Source organism: Pygocentrus nattereri, chromosome 22 (genome assembly GCF_015220715.1).
Source record: "Pygocentrus nattereri isolate fPygNat1 chromosome 22, fPygNat1.pri, whole genome shotgun sequence".
NCBI classification, from domain to species: Eukaryota; Metazoa; Chordata; class Actinopteri; order Characiformes; family Serrasalmidae; genus Pygocentrus; species Pygocentrus nattereri.
In genome coordinates, this window is record NC_051232.1 from 4,984,730 (window position 1) to 5,009,508 (window position 24,779).

Below are 24,779 nucleotides of genomic sequence, written 5' to 3' on the forward strand. Positions count from 1 at the left end.
ATTCAGTCTAGTTGGTTCTCAGGAGCTCGTACTAGTTTTACTACTCTAAAAAGTTTGAAAGTAATTATGTAACAAAACAACAATGCAATATCAGATGTTTGTGTGTTCAGTATTGTGTGTGCGGATGTATCTGTGTGTTTGCCCTGTGATGGACTGGTGATCCGTCCAGGTTGTGTCCTGAAAGCTGGAATAGGCAGTAAATTTGCAGAAACATCTCCAAAGTTCTGTCTCAGAAGCTGGTTGATCGTTTTCTGAAGCAACCAAACCCATTCAGAGTCCAAACCCAGGTCTGGACTCTGGGGTGGTCAGTCCATCGTTCAGCTTCTTTGTTTGATGTGTCCGTCTCCTTTTCTCAGTGAGGTTCTTCTTGATCAGCTACACATCCTTTCAGACCCATAGTGCTGAGTGGTCTTCTCACAGTGGAAGGATGGACAGAAACACCTGTGGATCTGAAGCAGCTTGATTTTCTCTCCTCAACGATAAAAGCTTTGAGTGCTGTTTGTCTGATGGGGGCAGCTTTGTTGTTGAGCAGGTCTTTCAGGTGGTTGTAAGGAGGCCCATTTTCTGTGCAGTTTGAATCAGTTTCTGAGATTTAGTTTTGGTGAATTCCTGCTTTTTCCTTAAGTGAGTGGAATATTTTATATCTAATATATATAAAATAAATCACTTGTACTCAGTAAATGGTGACAATGGAAGAAATGAAGGATGGCCTTTGATGTTTGAACAATACAGTTTATTAAACTCAGTGAATAAACAGTAAGTGTGCGTTATATTACAGATGTGTGTTCTCTGTCGATGTTTTGTTGAAAACATGGCATTTCACGAAACCGTTACTGTATATGATCAGATTGTCCAGGACATTTTCCTGGCTCCTTCTCTGTCCCCTTCTGTAGTAGCCGTTAATCAATGTACTTTTAACACATTTAGCTCCACCCCCTGCTCTTCACCACTGGTGTTGTCAGCACTAGTGAGGGGAAATCCTCACTGAGCAGCTATAAAACACACTCACACTCACACAAGCGAGTTCAGCGACACTTTCTGATTCACCTGACCAGGTGTGTGTCCACCCCGACAGGTGAGTGTGGACATATAATCCACCTCCACATAAGTGTGCATTATTGTACTTTAACTGGACGGTTTAAACTGAGAACAGGCACACACAGCTGGAGGAAGACTGAATATCACGGGATTCCATTCTCTCTCATTTTCGGGGACCCCCCACTTTTGGACGCAATTCAGTGACGTTCCCACCTGGCGTGGGTCAGCAGGAGTGGACACGGACCAGCCAATGAAGGTAAGCACTACCAGGCAACACATACCTAGCACACTCTGCTGAGCTTAAAAAGGAATTCTAGTGAATTTTTCCCAACTTTCTGCTTAATTAAATAGTTAAGATATGAGCAAAGTCACGCAGAGTGGTTTCATGTGAAAATCTAATTATCATCACTTTAGAAAGCTATTAAGAATGCTCTTTTTTCATGTATTACTGCTTTCATTTTTGGAGAAAGCTCTTTTTTATTGTATTATCACTTTTAATTTTTGGAGAAAGCTGTTTTTTGTTGTATTATCGCTTTATTTTTTGGAGAAAGCTCTTTTTTTATTGTATTATTGGTTTAATTTTTGGAGAAAGCTCTTTTTTGTTGTATTATTGCTTTAGTATTTGGAGAAAGATCTTTTTTGTTGTATTTTTGCTTTAGTTTTTGGAGAAAGCTCTTTTTTTATTGTATTATTGGTTTAATTTTTGGAGAAAGCTCTTTTTTTGTTGTATTATCACTTTTTTTTTGGAGAAAGCTCTTTTCTTTGCTGTATTATCACTTTAATTTTTGGAGAAAGCTCTTTTTTGTTGTATTATCACTTAAATTTTTGGAGAAAGCTCTTTTTTTATTGTATTATTGGTTTAATTTTTGGAGAAAGCTCTTTTTTGTTGTATTATCACTTAAATTTTTGGAGAATGCTCTTTTTTGTTGTATTATCACTTAAATTTTTGGAGAAAGCTTTTTTTTTGTTGTATTATCACTTAAATTTTTTGGAGAAATGTCTTTTTTGTTGTATTATTGCTTTAGTTTTTGGAGAAAGCTAATTTTTTGTTGTATTATTGCTTTAATTTTTGGAGAAAGCTCATTTTTTGTTGTATTATTGCTTTCATTTTTGGAGAAAGCTCTTTTTTGTTGTATTACTGCTTTCATTTTTGGAGAAAGCTCTTTTTTATTGTATTATCACTTTTCATTTTTGGAGAAAGCTGTTTTTTTGCTGTATTACCGCTTTAATTTTTGGAAAAAGCTCTTTTTTTATTGTATTATTGGTTTAATTTTTGGAGAAAGCTCTTTTTTGTTGTATTATCACTTTTAATTTTTGGAGAAATCTCTTTTTTTGTTGTATTATTGCTTTAATTTTTGGAGAAAGCTCTTTTTTGTTGTATTATCGCATAAATTTTTGGAGAAAGCTCATTTTTTGTTGTATTATTGCTTTAATTTTTGGAGAAAGCTGTTTTTTGTTGTATTATCGCTTACATTTTTGGAGAAAGCTGTTTTTTGTTGTATTATCGCTTTATTTTTTGGAGAAAGCTCTTTTTTAATTGTATTATTGGTTTAATTTTTGGAGAAAGCTCTTTTTTGTTGTATTTTTGCTTTATGTTTTGGAGAAAACTCTTTTTTTATTGTATTATTGGTTAAATTTTTGGAGAAAGCTCTTTTTTTGCTGTATTATCGCTTTATTTTTTGGAGAAAGCTCTTTTTGTTGTATTATTGCTTTAATTTTTGGAGGAAGCTCTTTTTTTTGCTGTATTATTGGTTTAGTTTTTGTAGAAAGCTTATTTTTTGCTGTATTATTGGTTTAGTTTTTGTAGAAAGCTTATTTTTTGCTGTATTATCGCTTTACTTTTTGGAGAAAGCTCTTTTTTATTGTATTATTGGTTTAGTTTTTGTAGAAAACTTATTTTTTGTTGTATTATTCCTTTATTTTTTTGAGAAAGCTTTTTTTATTGTATTATTGGTTTAATTTTTGGAGAAAGCTGAATTTTCTTGTATTATCACTTTAGTTGTTGTATTATAGCTTTATTTTGTTACATTATCATGTTACTCATTAGACAAAGCTGTTCTTTATTATAATTGTTAGAGTAAATGCTGAGAGGCCGTGCTCTTCCAGAATGAATACGGAAAAAGTCAGATGGAAAAATCCTGGCACTGACCACACGCTGTACTACAGACTGATCAATACTGAACCATGTGAGTGAGCAATAGAGCTGGTGGGCATGTGGGTTTTTCTGATCCATGTGCTGCTATTTCTGAGGTAAATTTAGGTGACTGTCGACAAAAGCTTTACTTTTGCTTAAGCCATTATTATAACTGCCATCCAGAAAGGGATATTTTAGAAAGAAAAAGTAATATTTTAAAGTTCTTCATTTGTCAGAAGAAGACAAACAGGAGAAAACTTGAGTTACTGAGAAAATGGGTCTCCTAACAACCACCTGGACGACCTAGAAGACACCAAAACTGCCCCATCAGATAAACAGCTCTTAAAGCTTTCATCTTTGAGAGAGAGGAGAAAATCAAGCTGCTTCAGATCTGAAAACATCCACAGGCGTTTCTGTCCATCCATTCATTGTGAGAAGATGACTCAGCGCTATGGGTCTGAAAGGATGTGTAGCTGTCAAGAAGAACCTCACTGAGAAAAGGAGACAAACAAGAACATCTACAGGAGTGGAGATATCTTTGGAAGTATGTTGCAGTAAAAGACATGACGCTCATGCACAGAACGTACTTAAACTTTCCAATAGGGCACGTAATCGGATACAGACGTTTACATGGCTATTAGTCTTCTATTTAATGGATTATTTACAGGATTACCCACCTCATTCAATTGGATAGAAATTGTATTCTGAATGGCCTCAATCGGACTAGACGATTCCAATTGCGGTGTTTCATGGACATATTCTATTCTAATTAAGCTATTAGTTCAATTATTAGTCTGTATGTAAACGTGGTTACTGAATGTGTTTGGGAAGAGAAGTGAGAAGCACCAAGTTCAGCTAACTTCTAAGACTGAGCTTTGGAGGTGCTGCAGATTTTTTCAGAAAGTCTGACAAAAGTGAAAACAGTTAAATATTCTTCTAGAGTGCTAAAACAAGCAAATGCTTTAATTAATTAAGCTATGGAGTGACTGACGTTTTGAGGGCTGGTCGTGCCTCCGCCTTCCAATTTAATGCCTCATTAATGCTTCCATTTCCTATAACAAAGTCTTTTTTATCCCACCACCACCCCATCTCCTCATTGTTCCTCAGTCCTATGTCAGTCCTACCTCAGTTCATATGGGGGGTTCGGCCTCCAATCTCTAAGTAGAAGCCTCCCAGGTCTCCAGCTTAAGCTCTCAGGGTTCCATCAATCAGTTTTCCAGTCCAAACTCACAAATTTTGGCTTTGGTTATAAAATGTTCTTTGGCTCTTTGGATCTTTGGATCTTTGTCTTACACTAATGACAACACTGCGAAAAGCTGTAATAGCTAATAAATCAGACCAGAGCGTGAGTTTAAGTGAAAGTGAACGTACATTGATGTGTTTGTGTTTGCAGAAGATGGCACCTCGACCAGACTTCGAGGAAAACTCACTGGGCCAGCAGACAGATGGACTCGATGGTACGTTCAATGTGCATATTGCTGCTGTCGGAACAATTTTTCATGCTTTTCTTTTTTCTTTTTTTTTTTACATAATTTGAAAACGCCTGTTACCCTTTACATTGTTTGTAAATTTCAGGATGAATGAACTAAAAGAAACGACCCAAAATCAGACAAAACTCTGATTCCATTGACTTACATTAGACGTGAAGTGTGATTTTTCCTTCTACTGTAAAGTTACCATTTTGGCAGTGATGGACAAAGTGCACAAACCATGTACTTGAGTTAAAGTCGAGACCCCCAAGGTGAAATATTACTCCAGTAAAAGTAGAAGTTCCTCCCTTTAGACCTCCACTTGAGTAAAAGTACTAAAGTATTTACCTTCAAATGTACTTAAGTATAAAGTAAAAGTACTAAAAGAGTAATTCTGGCTCTGATGTCCTGTTATCATTTTTATAACCAGACTGGCTTCATGAACTCATTTCAGGTGAAGATCCTCCAGCGTCTCTCTTGGTAAACCAGTCTTTTAATAGAACGTCATTAATTAGTGACGCTGACGTCTATTAAAATGATCAGAAGCACAAAACACTGAAGGTAAACAGTTTCCATCAGGGAGAACCGAGTGGCTCTGAAATCACTTTTTACACACAAGCAAAGTTTCAGTTTCAGATTTATTTACAACTTAGTTCCAAGTTTAAGTTGAATACAAACTGGCTTTAAACTCAGGATCACAGATGAGCTCCTTTACTATGTTGATCTGTAGGCGTCTGTTCATAAACATAAACCAGCCCAAACTCATTTACTATAAAATGAACTGGTGTTTGTAGAAATTCAGAAAAAAGCCGCGTCAGTCTCGACTGCATATGTGGACATATTTCTATATTGAGCTCTATTTACACAAAGTTAGGTTAGTTCATCATTTATGTTGAACAGACTCTCCCAAAGTTTTACGCTGCTGCGCTGACGTTGAACCGCGTGCTGCACTGGGTCGGTATGACCAACAGGTCAAAACCAGCTCTAAACAAAGTGACCGCTGGGCCCTGATTGGTGCTCTGGCTTTGCGCTTCTTTCGTTTTGACATGTTACGTTTTTATACACACAGAAACCAAAAGGAACGACAGATTTCTCAAAATGTAGCGGAGGGAAAGGAAAAAGTCGCCCAGAACGGAAAAACTTCAGTACAGATACACCAAAAATACTAAAGTACAGAAACTAATTACATTTACTCAGTTACTGTCCACCAGTGGTTTTTGGAGATACATGGTTTTGTTATGACAGTGATATGTAGGTTTCATTATGAATATCTAGCAATAAGAGCATCTTTATATATACATTATGCAATATCTAATATACCATTTGGATAAAGTTTTAAAGTTTTGACCAACACAGCTGGCTGGACATCCCATTGGGCATCAATACAGAGTTCACATAGCTTATTGTGACAGTGGAGGCTCTCAGCTCTTCACTATGCTGCTTACTGCTTGTGGCTTTATCCATAGTTCTCCCAATCCAACACATTCAGCTAACGGTACTGAAAGTATCACTTTAGAAGCCATGTAAAATCTGTATTTGAAGTAGAGGGCTGCAAGTGAGGATTCTAACAGAGTAACAGACAAACATGTTGCAGCTGGGCTTCAGCCTGCTCTACTGAAAATGGGTCGAAGAGTCAAACTAGGAAAATGTGTCAAATAGTGGCCATAAAAGTTTTATTATTAATATTATTGATAATTTTATGCAGTATTATTATACCTACATTGACTCTCTCTCTCTCTCTCTCTCTCTGTATCTCAGTTCAGAATCAGAAGACGGTCTGCATGGCTCCTGCTGTTTCTACTGTAGTTCTGATCCAGCCTGGACCTGAAAGGGAGGAGGACCCCTGGGACCTGCCAGAGCTTCAGGACACTGGGGTTAAATGGGCAGGTATTATAGATACCACTACAAACACACTACAGCACAAAAGAATGAGAAAGAACACTGCTTCTATAAAATTTTCAAAACATACTTTTAGTCTTGAATACATTTTTGAGTTGTCCATCCAGTTTAATGAAAGCAGTTTGTCCTAAAATATTCCATCGGTGCTGTACTCTTTACATCGTGTCCTAACAGCAAGTGAGTGCTCATCCGTAGCCTCAAAGCCTGCACCGGAAACGTGACACGTCGAAGTAAGGGTCAGGGGGAAAACTGAATACAAACCCAGCTACTTTGTGCAAAACGTTGTCAACTATAAAACTTCTCCAATTTAAACATTTCAGCAAGATATTTACAGACAGACATTCAGAGTCCTTTAAACTTCAGCAACACTTTAGCCTCAAAATCCTCATCAGCGACTCTGGCTCCGTTTGGGGCGAATCAGGCCTGAACGATCTCTCCACGGCTGCAGAGCTGCTGCGGCTCCACAGCAGATGTTTAGGTAAAATAACATCTGCTATGAAATCGTTCTAACAGTTTTCACAATAAATGGCCTTGAACACTGGAGTTAATGAATAACTGCTAACTCACCCTTTAACTCTGAAGACTGACGCACAGACCATCAGGCAGACAGCAACGCAGGTAACGAGAAGGCAAAGAGAGAGAAAGACGAACATCGATAATCTGGAGATTTGACTGGAGACTGACTTATTTGCATTTATAATCACTCCAGCTGGTTTCCTGATACGTTAAAACTCGCGAAGCTGAAGTCGAAAATGGAGAAAAGTCGAGCGTTGAGAGACATTTTACAAGAAACCTGGGGGAAAGATTCCTGACTGAGATGCGAGAAAAGCGGCTATAGCTGAGCTAAAGCTCAAAGCAAAGCAAAGTAAGAGTTTTCATTTATATTATATTTTTGCCCTGAACTAGTACATTAACACACACTGACACATGCTTACAGGCAAGATGGTAAAACGGACATAAAGTGTTGTGGCTCTCAAGGTGGTTTCATTTTTGTTGAAAGGGCAAAACGGCTCTTCTTAACATTCCGGTTGCGACCCCTGAGCTAAGCCTACTAGTAAGGGGTGATCGGCGAGTGACCGTTTGCTCGAACTGTCCACGGCTCAGGTAGGTTTGCACAGTCGCCAGTAACCCGGTTATGGTTTCGAGTTTTTTTGCCTGAAGCCTGTTGCGAAATTTTATAGCTGTTACATCTCATAATACTGTAGCGGCTACAGAATTTGCAGTTAGCTACAAAAAGTAGTGAGCTTCTTAACTACACCCCCCATTCCTGATAACGGGTGTGTTTTGGTTTTGTCATAATTGTGTCAGGACACAGCGGCTATTAAACATCGAACGCGTGAATAAAAAGACCCAAAAGTGGAGTGTGAAATACTCAGGCACGATGCTTTCCTGCAGCGGATCTATACGCACTGGATTCGGCGCAATTTATTGGAATTTCGCTGTTTTATTCCGCACAGTGAACAAAACCGTACAAACAGGCAGAAAGTCTTCAAGTGAGAAAAAAGACGTCGTCGCAAAACTTCGTTGGGCAAACAGTGACGTCTGGTGGGCTACTTTCCATTCTGGAAAAGCAAAAGGAGAACTAGGAGTTTCACGCCCTCATTCAGGAGCTGAAACTTGCTCTGAATGTTCATGCTGCTTTCCAGTTTGAGCTGCTTTTCACAGTTTTGCCAAAACGTTCCAGTTCAAATGTGTCAAAAACACTGCAAACCAGCCCACAGCCTCATTAAACACACCGTTCATCTCATCAGCTAATGAGCAAGGCCTTCATGAACTGAATTCAGAGATGAATAGTAGTTTTACTTTCGATACTTAAGTACATTTGAAAGTAAATACTTTAGTACTTTTACTCAAGTGGAGGTCTGAAGGGAGGAACTTCTACTTTTACTGGAGGAATATTTTATTTTTGCTTCTGCAGTGTATATAACTGTCCAATGTAATCATCCTTAACAAATGTTTGTAATACACTCATCTCTCTCTCTCTCTCTCTCTCTCTCTCAGATTTAGACACTAAAGGGAAGGTACTGAGGGTTTTCATTTCAGTCCTAAAGCTGGTGACGCTGTTGGGATTGCTGTATCTCTTTGTTTGCTCCCTTGACATCCTCAGCTCAGCGTTTCAGCTTGTAGGAGGTAAAAATCGCACAATAACTGGTCACTTTTTATGTATTCACACTCTACTCATGTTCTTTTACAGCTACTGTGCCAGCTTTAACTGAGAAAGGAAAACTTTAATGTCAGCATGAGTTGATGAAATATACATTCATGTTCTACAGTTTCTCATTAGGCTGAATGAATAACCGACTAAATGTAGGTATTGTGATATAAACCGAGTCCGTTCTACAGTTTCTCATTAGACTGAATGAATAACCGACTCTAAATGTAGGTATTGTGATATAAACCAAGTCTGTTCTACAGTTTCTCATTAGACTGAATGAATAACCGACTCTAAATGTAGGTATTGTGATATAAACTGAGTCTGTTCTACAGTTTCTCATTAGGCTGAATGAATAACCGACTCTAAATGTAGGTATTGTGATATAAACCGAGTCTGTTCTACAGTTTCTCGTTAGGCTGAATGAATAACCGACTCTAAATGTAGGTATTGTGATATAAACCGAGTCTTTTCTACAGTTTCTCATTAGGCTGAATGAATAACCGACTCTAAATGTTGGTATTGTGATATAAACAGAGTCTGTTCTACAGTTTCTCATTAGGCTGAATGAATAACCGACTCTAAATGTAGGTATTGTGATATAAACCGAGTCTTTTCTACAGTTTCTCATTAGGCTGAATGAATAACCGACTCTAAATGTAGGTATTGTGATATAAACCGAGTCTGTTCTACAGTTTCTCATTAGGCTGAATGAATAACCGACTCTAAATGTAGGTATTGTGATATAAACAGAGTCTGTTCTACAGTTTCTCATTAGGCTGAATGAATAACTGACTCTAAATGTAGGTATTGTGATATAAACCGAGTCTGTTCTACAGTTTCTCATTAGGCTGAATGAATAACCGACTCTAAATGTAGGTATTGTGATATAAACCGAGTCTGTTCTACAGTTTCTCATTAGACTGAATGAATAACCGGCTCTAAATGTAGGTATTGTGATATAAACCGAGTCTGTTCTACAGTTTCTCATTAGGCTGAATGAATAACTGACTCTAAATGTAGGTATTGTGATATAAACCGAGTCTTTTCTACACTTTCTCATTAGGCTGAATGAATAACTGACTCTAAATGTAGGTATTGTGATATAAACCGAGTCTGTTCTACACTTTCTCATTAGGCTGAATGAATAACTGACTCTAAATGTAGGTATTGTGATATAAACCGAGTCTTTTCTACAGTTTCTCATTAGGCTGAATGAATAACCGACTCTAAATGTAGGTATTGTGATATAAACCGAGTCTGTTCTACAGTTTCTCATTAGGCTGAATGAATAACCGACTCTAAATGTAGGTATTGTGATATAAACCGAGTCTGTTCTACAGTTTCTCATTAGGCTGAATGAATAACCGACTCTAAATGTAGGTATTGTGATATAAACCGAGTCCGTTCTACAGTTTCTCTTTAGGCTGAATGAATAACCGGCTCTAAATGTAGGTATTGTGATATAAACCGAGTCTGTTCTACAGTTTCTCGTTAGGCTGAATGAATAACCGACTCTAAATGTAGGTATTGTGATATAAACCGAGTCCGTTCTACAGTTTCTCGTTAGGCTGAATGAATAACCGGCTCTAAATGTAGGTATTGTGGTATAAACCGAGTCCGTTCAACAGTTTCTCGTTAGGCTGAATGAATAACCGGCTCTAAATGTAGGTATTGTGATATAAACTGAGTCCGTTCTACAGTTTCTCGTTAGGCTGAATGAATAACCGACTCTAAATGTAGGTATTGTGATATAAACCGAGTCCGTTCTACAGTTTCTCGTTAGGCTGAATGAATAACCGACTCTAAATGTAGGTATTGTGGTATAAACCGAGTCCGTTCAACAGTTTCTCGTTAGGCTGAATGAATAACCGACTCTAAATGTAGGTATTGTGATACAAACCGAGTCTGTTCTACAGTTTCTCATTAGGCTGAATGAATAACCGGCTCTAAATGTAGGTATTGTGATATAAACCGAGTCTGTTCTACAGTTTCTCATTAGGCTGAATGAATAACCGACTCTAAATGTAGGTATTGTGGTATAAACCGAGTCCGTTCAACAGTTTCTCGTTAGGCTGAATGAATAACCGACTCTAAATGTAGGTATTGTGATATAAACCGAGTCTGTTCTACAGTTTCTCGTTAGGCTGAATGAATAACCGACTCTAAATGTAGGTATTGTGATATAAACCGAGTCTGATCTACAGTTTCTCATTAGGCTGAATGAATAACCGACTCTAAATGTAGGTATTGTGATATAAACCGAGTCTGTTCTACAGTTTCTCATTAGACTGAATGAATAACCGGCTCTAAATGTAGGTATTGTGATATAAACCGAGTCCGTTCTACAGTTTCTCGTTAGGCTGAATGAATAACCGGCTCTAAATGTAGGTATTGTGATATAAACCGAGTCTGTTCTACAGTTTCTCATTAGGCTGAATGAATAACCGGCTCTAAATGTAGGTATTGTGATATAAACTGAGTCCGTTCTACAGTTTCTCATTAGGCTGAATGAATAACCGACTCTAAATGTAGGTATTGTGATATAAACCGAGTCCGTTCTACAGTTTCTCATTAGGCTGAATGAATAACCGACTCTAAATGTAGGTATTGTGATATAAACCGAGTCCGTTCTACAGTTTCTCATTAGGCTGAATGAATAACCGACTCTAAATGTAGGTATTGTGATATAAACTGAGTCCGTTCTACAGTTTCTCATTAGGCTGAATGAATAACCGACTCTAAATGTAGGTATTGTGATATAAACCGAGTCCGTTCTACAGTTTCTCATTAGGCTGAATGAATAACCGACTCTAAATGTAGGTATTGTGATATAAACCGAGTCCGTTCTACAGTTTCTCATTAGGCTGAATGAATCACCGACTCTAAATGTAGGTATTGTGATATAAACCGAGTCTGTTCTACAGTTTCTCATTAGGCTGAATGAATAACTGACTCTAAATGTAGGTATTGTGATATAAACCGAGTCCGTTCTACAGTTTCTCATTAGGCTGAATGAATAACTGACTCTAAATGTAGGTATTGTGATATAAACCGAGTCCGTTCTACAGTTTCTCATTAGGCTGAATGAATAACTGACTCTAAATGTAGGTATTGTGATATAAACCGAGTCTGTTCTACAGTTTCTCATTAGGCTGAATGAATAACTGACTCTAAATGTAGGTATTGTGATATAAACCGAGTCCGTTCTACAGTTTCTCATTAGGCTGAATGAATAACTGACTCTAAATGTAGGTATTGTGATATAAACCGAGTCCGTTCTACAGTTTCTCATTAGGCTGAATGAATAACTGACTCTAAATGTAGGTATTGTGATATAAACTGAGTCATGTTTTTTTTTTTTTTTTAAGGTAAGGCAGCTGGAGATATTTTCCAGGAGAATGACGTGTTATCTAACCCATTGGCTGGACTGGTCATTGGAGTTTTGGTCACTCTGCTGGTCCAAAGCTCCAGCACATCCTCTTCTATAGTGGTCAGCATGGTCTCCTCTGGATGTACGTATAAACCATATGAGAATAACAAAATGTTGACAACAAAATTTCCAATCTCAAAAACAGTAGCTTTACAGAACGTTGGGATTGTTTGACTAAAGACGTCATTTTTGGCCATTTATGATGGTTCACTTCTCATGAAATCTTTCTACAGTGTAAAGCACAGCTGGTATTTTTCAAACCGTCTTAGATATTAAATCATGATGAAAATGAAGATACAAAGTTTTTATCCCAAGTGCAACAATATGTGGTCAGATTTAAGCACATCAAATAAAAAATTTCAGCTTAAAATATTAGAATTTTAATTTAAGCTTCAAAGTTTCAAATGTGATAAATCAGGGGTGTAAATCTCTTTTTGATGCACTTTGATTCTCAGTCCATTGTGATATTTCAGATTTCACAATTCAAGTTGTTTTGATTAATCAGAAACAGATTCAGTGCCTTATGAAATCTTCAACGTCCGCAGGATTTGACTCAACTCCATTTGATTCTTTAGGAAACGAATCAGGGCTCCACAGAATCTTAAATGTCATTCTTTAGGGAACAATTCCATCCATAATGATGTTGAAATCTCAGATTCCACCACAGTTGGAAATATACACAAAACATTTTGGAATTTTTGCTTGGATTTGTAATTTTGTCCGGAAATTAGCACCTGTTTTATGTATCTATTAGAATGTTATTATAATAATGTTATTATTATAGATTATAATAGATCAAAGATGATATATTTTACTATTCTAAACTGCACGTTGCCACATTCAGACTGAGACTGTCATTTTTGTGAACTGATTCCAGTGATATTTTAAATGCGTCTGAAAATGACTACAGACATTATGGGTGATGATGATGATGATGATCACCTCTTCCTCCCACAGTGCTCCAGGTGCCCACAGCGGTCCCCATCATCATGGGCACCAACATTGGAACATCGGTCACGAACACAGTGGTGGCCATGACGCAGGCAGGAGACCGGAGCAAGTTCCGCAGGTCAGACCTCAAACTCACAGTGGACAGTCTTTATCCCGCTGCCCATATGGAGGAGAAATACATGGGCGTGTCTTGTTTTTAAATGTGATACATTAAAAATATTTTCCTTCATGACTGGTCACCGGCAATATTAGCATGTTTTGTGTTTTGGTTGGGCGGCTAAACCAGTAATTGACCAGTGCTAGACGTGGTCTGTGCTGTATTTTTAGCATGGTGCTAACAAAATACTGTAGTCTATCAATGTAAAAGTGTAGTCGACCAGCAGAGACATGACTGGCTTTGTTGTCAGCACTGCAGCTGGGTCGTTCTACAGAAACGTCCACTCTTCTTTCTCTCTATAGGAGTCACTGGTGTTACCGATCGTCATCGGTGTTACACATTAGAAAAGTAACACCAGAGACGTTTTTAATGAAGAATGCATTTTACAGAATACCTGCTGCAGAGCATCAAACCACATGTCAATCATTGAAAATCCACTAAAATATGCCATTTAATCCATTTGGATACTGTTTTATCACAGTGACCTCAGAATAAAGTCGGTCACACCAGTGACGTCAGCTAAAAGCTTCATATGAGATCATGAGCTGAATGAGGAAATCTCTGAGAACTGAAAGACGCAGTGGACTCACCATGAGCTTTTCTTCATAGGTCCTCAGAAAACGGGTAAAAGGAAGTCGAGCGACGTCAGTGGTGTGACTGTCATTTCAAAACAAGAGATTTTTTTGTTAGGCGGTAACACCAGTGACACGACTCCTGGGGGCAATTTTCATGATTTTGTAATATTTATTTGACTTTTGTTTTTTAAATGTCATTTAAATCACATATTTCACAGTCAAGTATTGGTTATTGCAGTTAAAATTGCAGAAAAACACGTTTTTTTTGTCTTAAAAATATGGCCTCGGCCTTCACACACGACTGTGGGGCTGAGCTCTTCTGTGGTGCTTGGAATTCTGTATGATTGATTTAAAAACCAATGTTGCTGAATTGGGACTCAGTCAGGTTCAATTGTTAAAATAACTAAGCGTAATACGTCTGCAAAGGCAGTAAATCATCATACACGTGCCTCAAACGACGCAGAGCTGTTCAGGAACCTCTAATAGACTCGATCATGGGGTTTCTGACACTGTACGACATGCTGTTATCAATAAGCATGGGCTAAAGTAGGCTAGCATAGCTAATAACAACAGCAGTCGCCTCGAAGCCTCAATTTTGCTCACACTTTTATAGAATAACACCTATACTGTGTCACACAGGATCAAACAGCACACGGTCCAGTCTATTAGCAATTACTACACAGCTCCACACAGTGTGGGATGATTTAGCCATGCAGTTAGCACCATGCTAACTGGCTAATTACTTTTTAGCTGCATTAGCCTTGTAGCCCCAGTGCTAAAACTAACCAAACGTGTCTTGACAGGGGGTCAAACTGTGTACCTTAGTTTTTATGCCAAACTATCAAGCTACACATTTATTCACAGAGTCCAACAGCAGGTGAACTACAGCTTATGGCAGGCCACATGTTTTAGCGTAACAGCCCTCCGGTTCTCACTTCAGGGCATTTGCCGGAGCCACGGTGCACGACTTCTTCAACTGGCTGTCCGTGTTGGTGCTGTTGCCATTGGAGGTTGCTACGGGATACCTGTACCGCCTCACCGAGGTCATAGTGAGAACCTTCAACATACAGACCGGAGAGAACGCCCCGGTACTGCTCAACGTCATCACTGACCCGCTCACGCACTCCATCATAGAGGTGGGTATGTGTGTATGTATAGCAACGAGTCGCATAGTTGCTAAATAATTGTGTAATTATGCCGGTGGCGTGTTGGTGTGTGTTGCGCTGGTCTGAGTGGATCAGACACAGCAGTGCTGCTGGAGTTTTTAAACATCTTAGTGTTGCTGCTGGACTGAGAATCGTCCACCAGCCAAAAACATCCAGCCAACAGTGTCCTGTGGCCACTGATGAAGGACTAGAGGATGACCAACACAAACTGTGCAGCAGCAGATGAGCTGTCGTCTCTGACTTTCCATCTACAAGGTGGAGTCAAAGAGTGTCTAATAGAGTGGACAGTGAGTGGACACAGTGTTTAAACACTCCAGCAGCACTGCTGTGTCTGATCCACTCAGACCAGCACAACACACACTAACACGAAAGCATTCATTAAAATGCTATTTTATAAAAGATTCCCAATGCAAAGTGTGTATGTTATGTGTCTCTGATGCAGTTGGATGAGTCAGTCATCAGCGGCATCGCTACTGGAGACCCAGAAGCCAAGAACAAAAGTCTCATCAGAACATGGTGTTCAACTTCAACAAACACGGTAACTGGAATAAACCTAAAGAAATTACATAACGTCCTGGTTAAACCGCTTTTAAACACAAGCTACCTCCTCAAACGCACATGTTGCTGATTGTGTTTGGAGTCCAATGTTTGCTTCCCTTGTTTTGCACTGAAGCTGTGAGGCTAATGTAGCTAACAGTTCATGGAAGCAGTTAGCATGGTGCTAACAGCAGGCCTAAATCATCTCACTCTCGCCTCAAACTGTGTGTTCTGAGTTGTTCAGTGACGTCTTATAGACCTGATTGTGTTTTCCGGCACTGCATGATCCACTGTTATCTGTATTATACTGTATGATACACCGGACACACCCAGATAACAAGAGGATAGCTGGCCACAGCAGGCCAACTGATGGCAGCCCACTTGTGGTAGAAGCACCATGTAGGTGTTTCTAATAAAGTGGCCAGTTAATAGTAGCGCAAAGTAGGTGTTTCTAATAAAGTGGCCACTTAATAGTAGCACAAAGTAGGTGTTTCTAATAAAGTGGCCAGTGAGTGGAAGCACAAAGTAGGTGTTTCTAATAAAGTGGCCAGTGAGCAGAAGCACAAGGTAGGTGTTTCTAATAAAGTGGCCAGTCAGTAGTAGCGCAAGGTAGGTGTTTCTAATAAAGTGGCCAGTCAGTAGTAGCACAAAGTAGGTGTTTCTAATAAAGTGGCCAGTGAGCAGAAGCACAAAGTAGGTGTTTCTAATAAAGTGGCCAGTGAGCAGAAGCACAAGGTAGGTGTTTCTAATAAAGTGGCCAGTGAGTAGAAGCACAAGGCAGGTGTTTCTAATAAAGTGGCCAGTCAGTAGAAGCACAAGATAAGTGGCCATGTTAAGCGGAGTATTAGGCACTTGTAGTCATTCTTTCTTTCTTTCTTTCTTTCTTTCTTTCTTTCTTTCTTCTTTGTAAATGAGTTTATTAAACAATTTTATAATAATGTCATGAATAAAGCTGGTTACACAGCTGTAACCAGTATAGCAACAACATTTTCAACAAGACCGTTTTAAATTAGGCCCAGTCTTTTTTTTTTCTCTCTGTTTTTTGTGATGCTCGTCTTCTTTTATTTTCCAAAATAAAAGTCTGTGTGCATTTAAAATCTGTTTGAGGAGATTAATAATTAGTTAGGTCTTGTATCTGGGTGGTTTTAGGGTGGTCCACCAGTGGCGTAAACCAGTGGACCAATACATGCATGCTATCTGGATAAGCCTTCGAGATGGATTGAACGCTGCTAAAGGCTTGAAGCTTCCTTTACTTGTTAGCTGCACTAGCTTCGAAGCTTCAGAGAAAAACTGAGAAAACAAACTTCAGACACCAAATATTTTGACAGATAGTGAGGTTTACACTTAAGGTGGGAAGTAAGAAGGGATGGGATACATTTTTAATTAAACTTTAAACGAATTAAACTTCATTTTTAATCACTTTAAACGAATAAATCTCTGGTTTTTCTAACTGTGTCACGTCACTTTCCAGACTCTACAGAACGTGACAGTGGTAAACTGCACCAGCGCCCCCTGTTGGGAGTTGAAGAACGTGTCCGAAACAATCAACATCCATAAATGTGAGTCTGGCTGCTCATGTATTATGGCTGAAATGACTATATGCTCATATAGCTGACACCAGTAAAGCCAAGAGGTGTAGATTTTGAGACCGCTGTCTTCTTTCCTCCTCTCTCTGTGGATCCAGGTCATCATATCTTTGTGAACGCGAACCTGCCGGACATAGCGGTGGGGCTAATCCTGCTTGCCCTGTCCCTGTTTGTGCTGTGTGCCTGCCTCATCTGCATCGTCAAACTCCTCAACTCCATGTTGAAGGGTCAGGTGGCTGCTGTCATCAAGAAGATCATCAACACAGGTCAGATTCTAACAAAGGCATTGGAAATGAGCGTAGCGTGACTTTGGAAATGGAAGAAGTGTTGCCATGGAGACGAGAATCATGTAACCATGGAAATAGAGCATAACCATTAGAAATGCGTGTACCTTTACGATTGGAAATAAGTGTTACATTACTGTAGAAATCAATGCAGCATAACCATGTTAACGGGTGCAGTGTAACTATAGAAATCAGTGTAGTGTAACTATGGAATGAGTGTTGCATTACTATAGAAATCAGTGTAGTGTAACTATGGAATAAGTGTTGCATTACTATAGAAATCAGTGTATTGTAACCGTTAAAATTTGGTGCTCTGTAACTCTGGAAATTGGTGCGGTGGCATCATGGAAATGGGTGTAATGTAACCATAGAAATGGGTGTAGTGTTACAGTGGACATGGGTGTAGCATAGCCATAGAACCGAACGTATTGTACCCATGAAATTGGGTGTAGCATAACCATGCAAATAAGTCACCATGAAGTAAAAGTAAAGTAAAAGTAAATTAACCATGAAACCGGGTGTAGTTTTACCTTGGCAAGACAGCCAGTATATCCATGTGTAGTCTGACTATGAAAATGGGTGTAGCATTACTATGGAAATGGTTGTACTGCAGATATGAGGAACGGTTATAGGTCATATAGCTTTATCCACGTTTGTAATTATGCTAACGTAACGACAGGAATACAGTTCTATTTCTAACATCTAGAGTGGAAAGGCACTGTTCACAGTTTTACCCACAACCCCTTGGACACTTCAACAAATTGGCTTGTGTTTGTAATATAACCATTAACTGATACCAAACTCGTTAAAATGTCATTTGCTTTCGGATGCAGATTTTCCCTTTCCACTTGGATTTGTGACCGGATACCTGGCCATCATGGTGGGAGCAGCAATGACCTTCATTGTCCAGAGCAGCTCAGTCTTCACCTCAGCTATTACACCTCTAGTAGGTCAGTGTCGCAAAGACATAAACATGCCCATATGTTCATTCTTACATACAAATACACTTACACTCACTGGTCACTTTATCAGAAAGCCCCGATTTATAGCTCCTCTATACAGATGGACAATTACAAACTGTAGAGTTTTACTGCTTTAACACCAACATTTCTGCTTAGGTACAACACTTGCAAGTGTTTTTGCACCCACTGTGAATTTTCCACGTATTTCTTGATCTTGTAGGTGTAAATACGTTAACGCAGCCCCTACACAGACACACTTCTGCACTTCGGAAAGAAACAAAAGATTAAATTTGGTCAGTGCAAACGTTATGGCACATTTTATATTTTATGTAATATTTGTCTACTAATTTTTTAACCTCATAAATGTCCAGGGTCCATTGGCCAGCCCAGAGTTTTATTACACACACCGATCAGTCATAACATCAGGACCTCCTCCTCGTTTCTGCGCTCACTGTCCATCTTATCAGCTCCATTTACTGTATAGCTGGTCTTTGTAGTTCTACAGTTACAGACTGTAGTCCATCTGTTTCTCTGATACTCTGTTACCCTGTTCTTCAGTGGTCAGGACCCCCAGGGACCCTCACAGAGCAGGTACTATTTGGGTGGTGGGTCATTCTCAGCACTGCAGCAACACTGATGTGGTGGTGGGTGTGTTAGTGTGTGTTGCGCTGGTCTGAGTGGATCAGACACAGCAGAGCTGCTGGAGTTTTTAAGCACTGTGTCCACTCACTGGCCACTCTATTAGACACTCCTACCTTGTCAGTCCACCTCGTAGATGTGAAGTCAGAGACGTCAGCTCATCTGCTGCTGCACAGTTTGTGTTGGTCATCCTCTAGTCCATCATCAGTGGTCACAGGACGCTGTTGGACTATTCTCAGTCCAGCAGGGAGGTGTTTAAAAACTCCAGCAGCACTGCTGTGTCTGATCCACTCAGACCAGCACAACACACACTAACACACCCCCACCACCACGTCAGTGTTACTGCAGTGCTGAGAATGACCCACCACCCAAATAGTACCTGCTCTGTGAGGGTCCATGGGGGTCCTGACCACTGAAGAACAGTGTAACAGAGTATCAGAGAAACAGATGGACTACAGTCTGTAACTGTAGAACTACAGAGTGCAGCTATACAGTAAGTGGAGCTGATAAGATGGACAGTGAGCGCTGAAACGAGGAGGTGGTCATGATGTTATGCCTGATCGGTGTAAATAACCAATTTAAATAAGAATATTTTAAATAGTTTGCATTGAAGTTCCTGTAGTTACTGAAAAACAAACCTTAGTGTGTAAAACGTCTGGGATTTTAAAGGGTTAAACTCAGCAAATAAATAGAAATTGTGCACCAAACTTTTTACCGAAAAATACCGAATTTCAATTATTTTATTTAAGCTGGTTAATTGTAGAGGATATTATTTGGGTGCTCAAACTTTTGCAAATGACTTTATTTTTATTACTATTATCTTATCTGTTTCATAGTTGATAGGCAGTTGACAGAGATACCTTTGGAACAGAACATGTGGTTTATTGGTTTTGCAGTGTTTGATAAAGTTAATGAGGCATAAAGCCTATTAGGCTAACTGTATTAACTTATATCCAAATATCTTACATTTCCATAAGCTTAGAGTTCAGATCATAATATAAAACAGGTAAATTGGAGAGTTAAAATCTCTTAAAAAGTTTTTGTTTTAAAATATAAACAGACAAATAGGCCGTTTTTATGTTCTTTACATTTTTGTGAAAGTTAAATATTTGCAAGTTATGACTTAAGTGTTTAATAGTTAAAACCCCTAAATTTAAAACCAGCTAATTTTAATATTTTAGGTATATTACATTGGATACAGTTACTTCAAACCACTTAAAAGCCTTTTAAGTTGATTCAAACACGTCATTTAAAAGTAGTTGGATTTCTAAGACATATTATAGTCACGTAGAAGTGATTTTAATTTAAATTTACCTGTTATGATCACTTAATGTTTTAAGTTCATTTGACCATAAGTTACTTAAGAATGTTTTAAGTTGATCCGAACATTATAGTCACTTAAAGTTGTTTTAAATTTGATTTGAACATGCTATAATCATTGAATGGTGTTTTTAGTAGATATGAACTAAATTTAAAACCAGCTAATTTTACTATTTTAGCTGTATTAATTTGGATACAGTTATTTCAAACCACTTAAGTTGATTCAAACACACATGATTTAAAAGTATTTGAATTTTTAGGACATATAGTCACTTAGAAGTGGTTTTATTAAAATGGACATGTTATAGTCACTTAGTGTTTTAAGTTCATTTGACCATGAATCACTTAAGAATGTTTAAAGTTAATCTGAACTTTATCATTGTTTAAGTATGCTTTTTAAGTTGATTATAGCATATTATAGTCTCTTAAAGATTTTGCTTAAGTTGATGTGAACTTTATAGTCACTTAAAGGAGTTTTGAAGTTGATTTAAAGGTGCTATAGTCACTTAATGGTGTTTAAAGGAGATATGAACATATTAAAGTTACTTGAAAGTTTTTAATTACGTTTTTAAGTTAAAAGTAATTTAAAAGAACTGAAATTAGACATAAAGTGTTTGCATTGAGCTCGTATACTACTTTTAGACATGCTAATGTAGGAAATCTTTTGATCTTTTGTTTTTTTTATTTCAGTATTACAAAAATGTATAAGGTATTATATATTATGCGTATGTGCAGGTATTGGGGTCATAAGCATTGAAAGAGCTTATCCGCTCTCTCTGGGCTCTAACATTGGAACGACCACCACAGCCATACTGGCGGCTCTGGCCAGTCCAGGAGAAACACTGACCAATTCACTGCAGGTGAGACGTACAGACACATTGAGACTCCCACTATGTGGTTTCCAACACCACCAGAAACCAACAAAACCTTTTAATGGTTTCTGTGATTTTTTTATTTCAGCAGGCTAAACCTGGACTCAAGTATGTTTACATGGCTAAAATTGCTAGTATAAGTCATCTTAAGGCCCATATTTTCTCTGTGCTTTTGTGCATTTTTAAAGATTAAGGTAAAGCTTTACACCCATCAGGCGTAACATCTTGACCACCTCCTTGTTTCTGCGCTCACTGCCCATCTTATCAGCTCCACTTACTGTATAGCTGCACTCTGTAGTTCTACAGTTACAGACTGTAGTCCACCTTGTAGATGTAAAGTCAGAGACGACAGCTCATCTGCTGCTGCACAGTTTGTGTTGGTCGTCCTCTAGTCCTTCATCAGTGGTCACAGGACGCTGCCCACAGGACACTGCTGGCTAGATATTTTTGGTTGGTGGACTATTCTCAGCCCAGCAGTGACACTGAGGTGTTTAAAAACTCCAGCAGCACTGCTGTGTCTGATCCACTCAGACCAGCACAACACACACTGACACACCACCACCACGTCAGTGTCACTGCAGTGCTGAGAATGGTCCTGTATAGCACCTGCTCTGTGAGGGTCCATGGGGGTCCTGACCACTGAAGAACAGGGTAACAGAGCATCAGAGAAACAGATGGACTACAGTCTGTAACTGTAGAACTAGTGCAGCTATACAGTAAGTGGAGCTGATAAGATGGACAATTGGCTGCTTTTGGAGTAAAGGGCGGGGGGTAAAACTAAAACTGAATGAATTTGATTTGACGTTGTTTTAAATGACTAGTTTGATGCTTTTCATGATTTTTTGCTGTCTTTGTTCTCTCCAGATCGCTCTGGTTCATCTGTTCTTCAACGTGTCGGGCATCGTGCTGTGGTATGTGCTGCCGTTCATGCGAGTCCCCATCATGCTGGCCAAAGCGCTGGGCAACGTCACGGCTCGTTACCGCTGGTTCGCCATCTTCTACATCATCTTCTGCTTTTTCTTCATCCCTCTGCTGGTGTTCGGCCTGTCACTGGCCGGCCTGCCCGCGCTGCTGGGCGTCCTCGTGCCGGTGGCGCTGTTGCTGCTATTTGTGATCATCATTAACTTGATGCAGTCGCGCTGGCCTCAGCACCTTCCCAACCGTCTCCAGAGCTGGGACTTCCTCCCACTTTGGGCTCATTCCCTGGAGCCCTGGGACAGGATGGTTACCGCGGCAACTGCCCGCTGCTGCTGCTGCTGCAAGTGCTGCCAAGTCATCGCCCCCGGCGACGAGGAGGCGGGGCCAGTGGAGAAGAAGGACGGCGTGGAAATGTGCAACACTCCAGTTTTAGCCAATGGCGGCGAAGGGAAAGAGAGAGCCCCGCCCACTCCAGTGATCCTTAAAGTGACAGCGTTATAGACTCTGTATAAGCATGCATTTACAATATAGTTATTACACATTTATAACACATCCATATCAACCTCAAAAAATGATGAAGGAGGAGCTGGAGAGTGTCAGTGGACTCCAGAACGAGAGCGAAAATGCAATGTTTATGAATGTTATTTTGTAATTTATATATATATTTTTTCTTTTTTTTACCTTATTCTTGTTCTTACATTGCACAGTTTTGCCATTTACCCCAAATGTAGTTGTTCAGCCAAAGCAAGACGTCTGCTTCTTTAGTTTTACCACTGGAGATACAAGTGTGAGCGTCACTATTGCTGCTACTGATTTTAGCTAAGAAGTAATAGAGGCTTATTCCCCACCAGTTAACATGGCGTTTTGAGTTGAGTGTGTTGTAATTTATGTATACTATAAAGCTTCCATCAGTTGTTAGCTACATTAGCCTCATAGTTCCAGTGTTACAACTAGAGAAGTAAACTTCAGACACCATTTGACTGTATTTAGGCTATTGGGGAAACTGTGTAAAAGTGCTTTAAATTTAACGGTGTAAAGGTAATGTTGCTAATGAATATTCGATACGTATGCTAATTGGTGCCTACTAGCACGCATTAGCAACATTAGCACATGAACGTACATACTTACACACATGACTTGTACACCGCCATGATTTAAAGGGAGAGGTTTTGTAGTGTTATTGTACTATGGCTGGAGAATTTTAACGTTACATCAGAAAGACGCTAATTTATAGATGAAAAGCTACACTTTTTACATCCTCAAGCAATGTGCATTTCTTCTCTTTTCACCTAAAGACATTTTCTTTGTTGTGTTATCGTATTTAATTCACTTTCACCACTATGGCCTCGATCACACACATCCACACATTTTTTAAAAGCATTCTAGCCCTGTAGGGGGCGATAGCACCTCATGAAATTTGATGCAAATCTCAGCAAGAAGAACACTGCAAGCACTCTGCGCAAAATACAGAGCTACAGCCACAGATCTGTAGTTGTGACAGCAGCAAGTTACAACCTCGGTAGACCATCACACAGAGAGTCTGATTACTGCCAGAAAATAAAAGCTCAAAAAGGTTCTGAGTTCTTCTAGCTTTTCGCTCCATTTGAATTATGGAGGTAGGACTTTTTTCTCTCAACGATCATCAAGCCACAAATATATTTCAAATTACTGAAGTATTTCTGATTCATGCAGTTGAGGTGATGCATCAAGTGATGCCTTCACATTGTGGTTTAATGAAAAAAGCAATGCTAAGTTGGTAATAGACATGCTATCAATCACCCCTAAACCTCTGAGCAATAAATGAAAATGGCAAGAAGCATGAAGCAAAGCGTTTTCAAAAACCTCAGTTTCAGTGAACAGCGTGAGCAGATAAAAAATAAAAAAGAGATTACAGGTGTGGACGGGGCCTTATAGATTGTTATAATAGCGCATATGTTGGATTCAAAAGTGTGATAGCAGGAAATCTGTGTTGCTCATTAAATTTTGTTTCTTTTAAAGAGTGTACTACAATCAAACACTGAGTGGTGCAAAAGACACCTGTCTCTTTATAATTTATAGTTTTTTATGGTCATGTGTGAAAGCCTATATAATAATTGTGTGTTTAATGACACTTAATGACTTAGTTATTTAAGAACACTGTGAAAAAATTGGTACTAAGAATTAAACTTTCCTACTTATTATTAAATAAGCGTCTGTGCTTTCTTAACATTTTGAGCATTGGTATTATTCAATTCCGATTACTTTGATTTTACATATTCACTTAAGATATTCCACATGGTATGCAGAAACCTTTCATTACATCATAAGTAAGTTAGGACTGAACTGATTTTTGTACTGTATTTTTCGTGGCCTTATGGTGCCCTTACAGAAGATTAAGAAGCGTTTGTAACTTTAATGTACTTTCATTCAGTTGTGCTTGATGACCTCTATTTGTCAATTAGTTTAGAAACTAATTTTGTTTTCATTCTAGTAAAGGATTGTGGGACTTTATCCACCATGAATATTTGCATGTTGGAAAATATGTATGAAAACGAGCCCATTATCCCTCCTCCACCAAACTTTACTGTTGGCGTTATGCATTCCAGTAGGTGGCGTTCTCCATCATCTGCCAAACCCAGATTCGTCCATCAGACTGCCAGGCAGTGAAGCATGATTATCAATCTAGAGAACATGTTTTCAGTGCTCCA

At 38.9% G+C, this 24,779-nt stretch overlaps 1 protein-coding gene across 3 annotated transcripts; it reads left to right on the forward strand.

Moving 5' to 3' along the window:
- The first annotated feature begins 1,022 nt into the window (after positions 1-1,022).
- slc34a2a (solute carrier family 34 member 2a) lies at positions 1,023-24,257 on the forward strand. 3 transcript variants are annotated; one of them, XM_037532698.1, is made up of 14 exons: positions 1,030-1,075; positions 1,154-1,294; positions 4,566-4,629; positions 6,400-6,528; positions 8,542-8,670; positions 12,064-12,207; positions 13,083-13,194; positions 14,749-14,944; positions 15,417-15,512; positions 16,983-17,070; positions 17,196-17,363; positions 18,215-18,331; positions 21,038-21,162; positions 22,039-24,257. In XM_037532698.1, exons 2-14 carry the CDS (start codon positions 1,289-1,291, stop codon positions 22,591-22,593), a joined length of 1,929 nt encoding a protein of 642 aa, XP_037388595.1. In that variant the 5' UTR covers positions 1,030-1,075; positions 1,154-1,288; the 3' UTR covers positions 22,594-24,257. The 3 variants fall into 3 exon arrangements, with proteins under 3 accessions (XP_037388594.1, XP_017576296.2, XP_037388595.1); XM_037532697.1 differs by having other exon boundaries at positions 1,023-1,294; XM_017720807.2 differs by having other exon boundaries at positions 1,023-1,294; positions 4,569-4,629.
- Positions 24,258-24,779: the final 522 nt, after the last annotated feature.

What these genes read in the sequence shown, in the direction of transcription:
- slc34a2a (XM_037532697.1), top strand. An exon ending in CAGCATGGTCTCCTCTGGAT is followed by an intron (nt 12,208 to 13,082) that starts GTACGTATAAAC and finishes TTCCTCCCACAG; the next exon opens with TGCTCCAGGTGCCCACAGCG. An exon ending in CAAGAAGATCATCAACACAG is followed by an intron (nt 17,364 to 18,214) that starts GTCAGATTCTAA and finishes TTTCGGATGCAG; the next exon opens with ATTTTCCCTTTCCACTTGGA.